The sequence below is a fragment of the Nematolebias whitei genome, chromosome 23, assembly GCF_014905685.2.
Source record: "Nematolebias whitei isolate Nwh7 chromosome 23, NemWhi1, whole genome shotgun sequence".
Lineage (NCBI taxonomy): Eukaryota > Metazoa > Chordata > Actinopteri > Cyprinodontiformes > Rivulidae > Nematolebias > Nematolebias whitei.
The window spans coordinates 677,440-689,298 of NC_056520.1; the positions used below are offsets into that span (position 1 = coordinate 677,440).

The window sequence follows — 11,859 nt, forward strand, 5'->3', positions numbered from 1 at the left end:
GAAACTCTGCCAGGGCGAAACTCTGCCAGGGCGAAACTCTGCCAGGGCGAAACTGCCAGGTCGAAACTCTGCCAGGTCGAAACTCTGCCAGGTCGAAACTCTGCCTGGTCGAAACTCTGCCAGGTCGAAACTCTGCCAGGGTGAAACTCTGCCAGGGCGAAACTCTGCCAGGGCGAAACTCACTCTGCCAGGGCGAAACTGCCAGGTCGAAACTCTGCCAGGTCGAAACTCTGCCAGGTCGCCACTCACCAAAGAGACGGCAATGGGACCGGGAGAAAAGAGTGTTGGTGTCGAGCCCGTTGCCAGAACACGCAGAAGTTTTAGTGATGAAAGGATCGATTTAGGGAGATGGTGCGTCTGAAGAGGTTTTCGTTGTCCCCCGTCGTGGAGCCAAGATACGATGCACTCCATCCGTCCATCCGTCCGTCTGTGTTGTGAGCACGACAACTTGATGACATAAACTCTTCCACTTATTGTGTGGCTGCATGCAGACCACACATGTCAAACTTGAGGCCCGAGGGCCAAATACGGCCCTCGTAAACATCATGTCTGGCCCCAAGATGATATTTTAAAATTAAAACATTTTATCGCTTCTCATTATACGTAAGAAGTCTGTGCATACTTTATTTAGTGCAGACTCCTGTGACAGTCATCAACGTTGAACCCATATTTATTTGGTTTGTTTCCGTAATCTGATGTTGATGCTGTAAGAGCGACCGATGAAGCTGTTGTCAGTGAACGTTGAAGCAAGAAAAGATGTCGGGGATCCAACTGGAGTTGATGCCACAAAGTGACTCTTGGTTTGAAACGAGTCTCCAGCTTTCAGCCCTCGAGTTTGACACTTCTGATGTAGACGTTAGAAAAGGTCCTTTGAAAATTGGGTTGACACGAAATCCAACATGGCCGACGCCATGTATGTATACATGTAAACATCGTGAGTTGGATGACTTGACAGATGAGCAACGTGCAGACTTCCATTTGGGTGAGTGGCTGCATTTAGGAGTCGACACAAGTTCCCTGTAAAAAATAAAGTTTCCACATCAAAAATCCAAGATGGCCACCACCATACCTACCTACCCACCTGTCTGTCCGTCCGTCCGTCTCTCTATCTTTGAGAAGGACTTGATGTCTTCTGTGATGAGATGAAACCAGCTGCGTTTTGACCTGATCCAAGAAGCTTTTCTGTTTTTTGTCAAACCGATAAAAGATGAGCTCTTTGTCACTGTCTGCTTCCTCCCAAGGTGGAGAACTGGTGTCCCCGCCTGCCCTGGAGGATGAAGCTCCTGAACGATGAGAAGGACCTGAGTGGACAGGTGAGCAGCAGAAAGACACACCCAGAGCTGGAATGTCCTCGTTTCCTTCTCCTTAAAGACACGCCTTTCTGAGCGGTGTCTCATCACAAGATGTTTTAATTAAAGCAGCTTCTGGCTCCTGCTTCAGATCAATCGTTTATTTTTCTTGAATCTTCTTACAGTCCACGTTGGGCTTTATGGGATTAAATGTGATATTTGCTTAAAGCCTTGCACTTTGTGTAGAGCTGGTTCAGTTCACCTGTTTAAGAACAGGGAACAGGTTCCTGTTTTTCTTTGATAACGTTAAAAACCGTCTGAATCAATAGCTAAGTTCAAGAGCTTCGTTTGAGGAAAAGTGGACGTTACGACCTCGCTTGAATTAAAACCAGTCGCTCCAAACTGGATGAGCTCTTAAGAGCCGTCAGTAAACTGATAAAATAGAGATGCACGATATTATCGGCATGGTATCGGTATCGGCCGATATATTAGAGATAAAGTTAAATATCAGACATCGGCCATTCCATAAAAAAACCTCATTGATATAAAATGTTTCTGTTTTAAGTTAATTTTTAAATGGGAAATTATCAAGTATATCTATTAATGCACTAATACTTCTGCACTTGTTGCTTGTGAACAGGTGGAGTTTAGATTTGTGAAAATGTACAAATCTGCACTGTTCTAGTGTCGTCAGTGTGTTAGAGCAAATGTTGTGAATATAATTAACATTAAACATAATCCACGTTAAAGTGTTTTCAGCTCCGTTTGTCTTCTGCATCTGGCAGCAGCCGAACTGACGAAGACCAAGATGAATATTATATTTAATTCCACAGCAGAGAGAGATCTAGTCTCTGGAAGGAGGTCTAGTGGGAAAATATCGGTATTGGTATCGATTATCGGCCAAAGAAGCTTTAACATATCGGATATCAGCCAAAAATCCATATCGTGCATCCCCATAATAAAAGAACAAATATTCTCTAGAAAGTGATTTATCTGTTTAAATAAAGGTTGAATATATTACGATACTGAATATTTTATCGACAGTACTTGTCGTGAAACGTGTTTTTTGTTCACACGGTGGTGCTCGAATGTTTGTGAACACTTGATCATTTTCTATATTTCTGCATAAATAGACAGAAAACATCATCAGATTTTCACACACGTCCTAAAAGTACACAAAGTTAAACAAGTAGACAAATATTATACACGGTCATTTATTTATTGAGGAAAATTATCCAATATTACATATTTGTAATATTTTTAAGTCTTCTGAATTAAACACTAAACATTTCAACAAGTTTTGAATCTTTTATTTAATTTTTATTCTTTAAATTTTTTAATTTGTCCAGAGGACCTGACTTATCTTAGATGCACCTTAGATTATTAACTTTTACTGTAAACTATCCACCGGTACAAACACACACAATTCCCCAAGTCATGTTTAATCCACTACAGATTTTCAACCTACTAAATGATGGTTGATGTATAAAAACACCCGAACTTGAACAACAAATTATTGTTTTTATTACGAGCGTCTTACCGATGGCGTGTTCTTTTTTTAAGCTCTCTTTGCATTACTGTAACTTTGGATCGTTTGAGCGACGGAGGACATCTCCGTACCTTTGGTCATATGGTTTTAAGTTATTTTTGAATGTGTATTGCCTACGTATCGTACGGAGCTGCATTTTTAATCTTTTAATCTAATCTCATCGAATGAATGAATATGAGCGAGCACGCAAAATAATCCAATCTGAGCAGAAAAATCTAAAATCAAAACATTCTAGACACTCGCGTGAACTCGACTAATAAATGTAGGAGCTATTAGTTATAAGCTATTCTCAAGTCGGAGGCAACTTGTTCAACATAATGGTACTTCTTCCAGCTAACTGTTAACAATGGTGTACCACAAGGTTCAGTCTTAGGACCCACTCCCTTCACAATCTACATGAGGGATGGGAGATTGCAACAAAGTGAAGATTCAACATGTCTGCTGGCCTCCTTAGATGGAGAACTTTACTAAATGCTTTTTCTATGTATGTGAATGTTCCTGTAAAGTGCCTGAGACAACTTTGTTGTGATTTGGTGCTAAATACATAAACTGAATTGAATAAGTAATGTAGGTCAGATCAGAGGCAACGTGTTCAACATAATGGTACTTCTTTCAGCTATTTAACTGTTAGCAATGGTGTACCACAAGGTTCAGTCTTGGGACCCATCCCCTTCACAATCTACATAAGTAATTTAGGTCAGATCAGAGGCAACGTATTCAACATAATGGTACTTCTTCCACTTAGAACTTGTTGAAGAAACTGAAAGTTAAACTGGGTTTCTTTTTCAGAAACAGATCCTGTCTAACCCTGAATGTTAGGAAACACCTTGTATCTGTGACTTTCCTTCCCTCCATTGATTACGGTGACATTATTTACATGAACGCTCCTACAAGAACCCTGCAGATGTTGGATGCTGCAGATGTTGGATGCTGCAGATGTTGGATGCTGCAGATGTTGGATGCTGTCTATCATGGTGCACTAAGATTCAGAACTGGCTGTGATTGTTGTACCCACCACTGCACCCAGTATTCACTGGTTAACTGGTCACCATTAACTTCACACAGACTCTCTCACTGGTACATTTTCATCTTTAAATCACTTCCTGGTCTGCTGCCTTCATACATCTCCTCCTACATGTCTCTGTGTGAGTGCAGCTACAGCGTGCGCTCTCAGGACATCATTACCTGCAGTGTTCCCTCAGTGAGGACTGAACTAGACAAAAGGACCTTCTCCTACTCCGCTCCTGTTTCCTGGAACATCTTGTAAAAACATCTGAAGCTCTCGACCTTTGACCTCTCTAAGTGGCTTCAAACATCTGATAAGTTCCTGGAAGAACCAACGCAGACGTGTTCCTGTTTTTAGTATTTTATACCGCTTTACAATGAAGCTGTTTTTTTGTTTTGCCTTTGTATCATTTCTTCTGTTTACATTTAATTTCATTTGCATTTTATGATTGTTGTTGTTTGAACCTCATCTGTGCTCTTTGTCTAAAACGGGTCTCTCTTGTGAGTGAGTCCTCGAGGCTCAGTGACACTAACCTGTAGAAGTAAAGGTTGAATGAATGAATAAGGCAACATAGAAAATACACATAATTATTATTTAGCATTAAATGGATGTAACAAAAAGAGCTACTTGTAAATTAAACGTGCTGCTGAAAACGAGGTTAACTTGCAATAATGAAAGTAAAATAAACACAAATCACTCTTCGTGCCGGTTTCCTTTGTCTTCTGGTTTTCGGTGTCTTTTACATCTCGTTATGTTTTAAAGCAGCCTGCGAGCAAACAGACCGAGCTCATCTTCAGATCTCCAGTACCCCCCCCCCCATCTCTTCCCTCGCCTGAGAATGAATCAATATTAAGCACTCTTCATCTCTCTTTCTGGACGGATCCAACAACTGGAGCTCTCTGCAGCAGATTTTAATTCAGGCCCAGATTTTAATTGGCTCCGTCTGCGCCAGTGATTTCCTGTCGCAATGAAGGATGTTAATGCGCCGCAACAGCCTTGTTTCAGCCACCTTAGCCACTGGTAATGGCTCCGTGGTTTCTGCTTTCCTCCCTCCATCTTCCCCTCGTTGGCTCCGTCTGATATCACCGTTTCCCGTCCCTCCAGGCTTTTCCTTCAGCTGTCATGTTTTACCGTGTGTGGAATCCATTCTGTGGCTCTGAACGGCGGCGAACTCGGAGTTTCATTTCCACATTTCAAGCCTGTTCGTTTGTCAACACTCCTCGAACAGAAGCGTCTAATTTGTAGTCTGCTTTGTTTGCATCAACGCTCGGATACGACGAAGCCTGTCCTGTGGCCTCAAATACATCCTGAAAAATCTTTTCTTTTCCTGTTTTGTCCTAATTTATGTAGAACGTTTTCTTTTAAAGCATCTTATTGAAGTTTCCGCTCCCTTCTTTAACAACCAAATCACTAATTTGCTTTATTTGTTGTCTGTCACTACTAATAAGCTTCAGTGCTCTTTATTTTCTTCTGTAAAGGTTTCTGAGATTTAAAACCGACTTTATTAGATGGTTTCATCTCAACGTATCGGCTTGGGTTGCACAAACAGAAACAGGAATGGACAGGCTCGAGTCAGGAAAGCATTGTTTCATTCATTTCTTGATCCATCTGAGTCCAGAACTGCATTTCTTTCTATGTACTTAAGGCAGTAAGATGGGACACTGAATGTTTTAGTTGAATCTTTGAATCCCGGACGAGCCCCCAAATTTAATCGTTTTAGGATCCGAGGGGCAAGTGCACTTTGCTTAAAAAATTCAAAGCTTTTACAGTTTTAATAAATGGTAAAACCTGAAATGATAATAATTAGTTTAACCAAAGTCCCAAAAGAATAATGTTTCTGTTCCCAAAGCAGAAAGTTTCAAAGCTTAATAACTGGAAAATATGTTTGGCTCTATTTTGTTGCATCGGTTAATTTACTGTTGATATTTTACTGGCGTATCAGACCAAATTCAATTCAGCACAACAGAAATCATCTCAGGGCACTGAACAGAAACATTCATATACAGTAGTCCCTCGGGTTTTATTATGTTGATGTCGACTTTAAAAATGATATACTCGTTCAACCCCTAGACCAGACTGTACTCCTCTGTCGTGGTAGTTAGTCTCAAACATATCAGCAGAGTCATGAACTATAATGTGTCAACACCAAAGTTCATGCTCAATAATCCAAATCCAACAATGTTCAGTCAGGTCATCTGGATGGTTTCTTCTTCTTCTTTTTTTGCTGAGACGTTTCGTCCCTCATCCAAAGGATGAAACGTCACTTTGATGGGGTTGACAGAGAAGAGGGCGGGCCCCAGAAATCTCTTATCACCAGCAAACAGTTTTTTTCCACCATGGCTTGTGGGACTCCAGTTTGTGGCTCCTCGGACAGAAGAAGTCCTTTGGATGACACCTATTGAATCGAGTGTTGCGTTGTAATGTGGACTTGGATCAGCTCTGAAATATAAACGGACACAAACAGCTGTTTGTTTATAGGAGTTGTGTGAACTGTGTGTGCAGGCCGAGATCCGGACCAGTTTCGAGGGGCTTTACCGCTCGATGTCGCAGCGGGAGGAGTTTCGCTGGATGATGCTGAGGATCAAACGCATGGCCGAGCCGTGGGTCGGCGCCATCCGTTCGCTGGCTGCCAAGCAGAACCTGACCAAGCGGCGGAGGAAGAAGGTGGGCCGTGTTATTATTATTATAAATACCTTTAGAAAAATGATCCTCCGGTTGATTATGAAGGTTAATCTGCACCTCAAGCCGTCGGGTTGGTGCTTCCTCATACTTGTAGACTGCGCCACTTCTGCCTGAAGAAGACCTGCGGATGGGAAACGCGTGACACGGACATTTCACTGTGTCCCGAGCTCTGAATTATGTACTCCAGTTTCTCCGCTGGCCCTCTGAAAAGTTAACTTCGTAAATCGATGATACGTCGGCGCTGAAGCAAAGCACTGACCTCTTTCTCCACAGAATTCACCACGAGCGCTCCTCCGTCTTCTGTCCTGCTTTCAGTCTCCTATTTATAGTTTCCAGCTCTGGCTGTTTTCCAGCGTGGTGTTGAAAGAAGCGCGTGCCTTGTTCGAGCCGCTGATCTCTTTGGATATTAATCCTTGAGGAGTGCGCTCTGACGAGCAGCGGACACTTGAAGCAAAGCCGCCTCCGCTGTTCCACGTCGCACGCAGCTCATCCTGCGCTGCCGTACGAGAAGAAACACCTTTGTTCTGGAATGTGCCAGAAAACAATGTTTCCATGTAACGCAGGTTTGCTTGTTTCCCTTTGAGCGCATGTTACAACACGGACACCCGCTTCTTATAAAGAGCAGCCTATATATGTACAATTTATGTATTTATCTAGTGGGCGTGGCTTATACTCAGGTGCGCCCAATAGCCCAGACGATAACGGTAACCTAATCAGCAAATATTCATCTCTAATTAGAAGACAGTGGAAAACTTTATTTACTACTTCAACTACGAGACGTGATCAGTTCCTGTTTAAGTATAAAAGTAGACCAAATAAATTGAACGACTGATAAATCTACCTCTACTTATATTATACGTTTGTAATTAATTTATTTGTCACTGCCAGGTATTGATGCGTAATTAATACCAGTTGTTTAAAAAATACTCATTGTTCAAAGAAATGTTCATGTTTCTATTTGAATAAATTGTCAGTATGAGATCTAAAGCTTCTCCTGATTACAAATCAAACTGCGAACATTGATGCGTTTGGATTATCTTCAAACTCAAGTGATCATGGCTGATTTTACAGAAATAACCCTGGAGTTATTTCCTCTCACACCTAATAAAAAGTGCACAACAAGATGTCGAAAAGTCTCAGTAATCAGGCTGCTGACAACACTTAGCATAGATGCTAGCTTAATGTCAGAAATATTAAAGCTAACATGATTAGCATTGTACACAGATTAAATGCTTTGAAGTTTTACTGCGTTAGAACTTTAATTTTATTAACTAAAGTATATTCTTCAGGGTTCAGGAAAGAAAAGATGTGAAAACAGCTTTACTGCTATCCTGTCTCGCTGATCTGCTGCAGCCATATCTCCCCCAGTGCTCTCTAACGTGAGCAGACCAGATGCTTTTATTGGTTCCAGGCACTCGTCTGAAGCTCAGAGGTGACGGGACCTTCTCTGTTGCAGGTCCAAAACTTTGGAATGAGTTACCACTGCGTGTCTCACTGTTTTTAAGTCTTGTTTGAAAACACACTTTTGTTCCCAGGCTTTTGACACCGTGCGAGTTGATTTTAACTTCTTTAATCTGTCATGTTAATCATTTAGTTCTTATATATTTGACTCGATGTATGTATGTATTGTCCTATGTCCTGGCTGTTTTGTTTTTGCTGTGCAGCACTGTGGTTGGCCTTGTTGCTGTTTTAAGTGCTTAATAAATAAATTGGGATGGTGTGTTGCTATACAGGAAGCTACGGTAACTCCACTAGGACAAACGGCACCGCGCAGCAGCTACTGAGCTACTTTTCCATGTACGCGATGTGATGCGTCTAAAAATACATTTGACTCCCGACTCAGTGCTCATATTCGATATGCGCCGGTACTTTGATTTAAAAAGGCTAAAATCGTCCAAAAGAAGATTGGTCAACACTTTATCTACATATTTCCAATCATGAGTTATTTCTGTGTGTAAATTTGTTCTCTGCTCCCCCGTCCATCAGGTCCTGGTTCACTTGGGCCTCCTCACCAAGGAGTCGGGCTTCAAGATCGCAGAGAACGCCTTCAGCGGCGGTCCGTTGGGGGAGTTGGTCCAGTGGAGCGACCTCATCACGACGCTGTACCTCCTGGGCCATGACGTCCGAATCTCTGCTTCGCTTGCCGAGCTCAAAGAGTCAGTGAACACTTTAATTACTTCAATTCATTTTATTCATAAAGCACCAAGTCACAACAGAAGTCGTCTCAGGACACTGAACAGAAACATTCACACACAGAAAAACCAATTATGAAAAATGATCTGTCCAAAGAAGCAACAGACGTGTTGAATCTTCACTTCATCACGTCTCCCATCCTGAGCAAGCACAAAGGAGACGGTGGAAAGGAAAAACAGGAAGAAACCTCCAGCAGAAGCCGGCTCAGGACGAGCGGCTGAGGTTTGAGAAGACAGGAAGGAGAGGCGAACACAGACTGGCAGGTCCAGGTGAACTTCCTGTGGGAGGAAGGACTAAAAACACGTTAAGACAGAAATAATTACAAATATTAATATATTGTATATTGTATTAATTACAAATATTAATATATACCATACAATCCCAGGTAGAGAAGGGATGCTCGATACTGGATTTTTGGCCGATACCAATATTTTATACGCGTTCCTTAGTCAGACCATAGCATCTTATTTAGGATTATTTGTGCAACATCTGTAAGAGCTGGTGTTCAGTAACAGCATATCTCTTTAACTTCTATTAAATTAAAATTGTTAAATGTTATTTATTAGCACTAGTCACCTGCGATGCACCTGTGGAGGCTTGTTCCAGGTTCTTATAGCTGCAGAGTGGGATCCTCTGCACTCGTGTGCATGAAGGACAGACTTAAAAGTTTTTGTCTGTCCATTGTTCCGTGAGACTAATCATGCTAACGGGCTAACACGACGTCCACATGTCCGAGGTACAACTCACCCAACAAGTCGTGCTATCAGCTGTTAGCTTCTCAACGACGTCAGAAATGACGGCTGGTAACTCGAGTAACGTTGCGTCAGAAAAATATCTCCGACTGGGGACGATGCAGCGAGGCTCAACGTACTCCATAAATCTTGGGAATCCAACATCCTCAACAAAAATAAACTTCCACACCGCCGACACTTTGAATTTCCCTCTCCGCCGGGAGGTAGGCGGTGTGACGTCATCACGCTGCGCAGCAGCTGTAGGCAAAAACAGCGCCTTTTATATCGGCGAGTTATTTTAATGGAATGGTCGATGTCCGATATTGAATCGGTGTCGGTCGATACGGTTACCATGACGATAATATCGTGCATCCCTAAGGAAGAGCAGAGTAAGTAAAGACAGCAGCAGAGTGAAGAGTGTGGTCAGTTTGTCCTCCAGCAGTCTAAACCTATAGCAGCAGAACTAAGGGACAGCTCAGGAAACCCAAGCCGACCCTAACTATAGGATTTATCAAAAAGGAAAGTCTTAATCCCAGTTTTAAAACTGGACAATGTGTCAGCCTCATGGACAGAAACTGGAAGTTGGTTCCACCAGAGAGGAGCCTGAGAACTGAAAGATCTTCCTCCCATTCTGCTGCTGGAAACTCTAGGAACCACAAGTAAACCTGCAGTCTGAGAGTGAAGTGCTCTGTTAGTAAAATATGGAACAATAAGATCTGTAATATAAGATGGAGCTAGGTTGTTGAGGGCTTTGTAGGTTAGAAGTAAGATTTTGAATTCTATTCTGGATTTGACAGGGAGCCAATGGAGAGAAGCTTAAACTGGAGAGATCTGATCTCTCCCAGTAACTCCAGTTAAGACTCTGGCAGCAGCATTTTGGATCAACTGAAGACGTTTTAAAGAAGTATTTGGACACCCAGATAATAAACCATTGCAATAGTCCAGTCTAGACGTGACAAATGCATGGACCAGTTTTTCTGCATCATCTTTAGATGTTTCTAATCTCAGTGATAAGATTGTTGTGAATTACAACACAAAACATGTTAAACTTTCCAATTGGGGGTTCAAGTTCAAGAATCTTTATTTTCCCCAAGGAGCCATTAGTTTCAGTCAGTAGGAACAAAACGTCCGTACGAGACGAGACATGAAGACGTTGAAGTCACAGAAGTCATCACTGTTCGTTGCTACAGGGATGAGTGAGTGTGTTCATCCTACTCAGGGCAGCAACCTGAACTCACCATGGAGTGGTGATCAGGATCTGCCAGAATCAGCCTGGCCTTGTTCACTGACCTCGCCTTGTGTAGGTGCGGCGATCAATTTGATGTTGACAGAAAGAAAGAGGAGGTAAACGTGATCCAGTACTTTGAACTAAACCTAAACCACGTTCAGATCTTGGCTCTGTTGGTCAGAAGCTGCTGCTTGACTCCGACCTTTGCTCCACAGGATCATGCGTAAAGTGATGGGGAACAAATCCAGCTGCCCCACTCAAGGAGATAAGATTGTGGAGCTCATCTACATCGATATTGTGGGCCTGACCCAGTTTAAAAAGACCCTGGGCCCGTCCTGGGTCCACTACCAGTAAGTACTTTTTGTCTCTGGTTGCTTTTGGTCCAGCAGAAGTCCTTTATTGGAGCTAAATGATGTTCTCTGTCTGACAACTTGGGTGTAGCAGCTTTTCTCACATGACGTTCATCTGCCACGTGTTGGAACAAAGACTCTGTTTTCCGCTCGTATGTCGCCCTCTACGTCCCGAGGATTGCTTGTTGTTCAGTGTCGCCACCGACCGGGTGCGTTGTCTCTCCAAGCGCTCCGCTCAGGCCTGCAAATGAGGCCTTCTTGGTTTGTTTGGAAAACGCTCCCGTCAGCTCATCCTGACAGGAAAAGAGGTGGAACACGGAGTCCAGGGCCAGTAATGGTCCTGCTGGTTCCTGCAGCTCGTCACCAGCGCTTGTCTGTGATATAACATTTAACTGCATCTGCCAGCTCTGTGCCCCGAGGACGCAGGTTTGTACCAGGTCCACGTGTTGTTTGGTGCATTATGTTTTCCTGCTGTTGCACGTTCACGCCGGAGCATTTAACGTCACCGGAGAGCCGCTGGAGTCCGTTCTTGTTTGTTCCTCTTACACAGTCTTTACTTCCTGTCTTCAGTAAAAAGAGTCGCCGTGTTTTTCGGACCGTAAGGCGCATTAAACGAAACGGAACAGTCGGATAAGTCAAAGTTTATTAAGCTCCTTCTCAATAACTCAGCGTTGTTCAGTTGTAACATAAAACTGGTTCAGAATCAAAACGAGATTTCTTATCGTTGCACCCAAGTACAGTGAGGTCAGGGTACGTGAGGTTCGATCAGGGTACGTGAGGTTCGATCAGGGTACGTGAGGTTCGATCAGGGTACGTGAGGTTCGGTCAGGG

General features: G+C 42.9%; 1 protein-coding gene across 1 annotated transcript in view; it reads left to right on the forward strand.

The window, feature by feature from the left end:
* mgat5 (alpha-1,6-mannosylglycoprotein 6-beta-N-acetylglucosaminyltransferase) overlaps positions 1-11,859 on the forward strand; it is a gene marked incomplete in the record, with an annotated part of 103,851 nt that overhangs the window by 62,159 nt on the left and 29,833 nt on the right. The window contains 4 exon segments of the mRNA XM_037696665.1: positions 1,242-1,313; positions 6,347-6,508; positions 8,513-8,682; positions 10,894-11,028. Of these exon segments, the coding sequence (XP_037552593.1) occupies positions 1,242-1,313; positions 6,347-6,508; positions 8,513-8,682; positions 10,894-11,028 (539 nt within the window).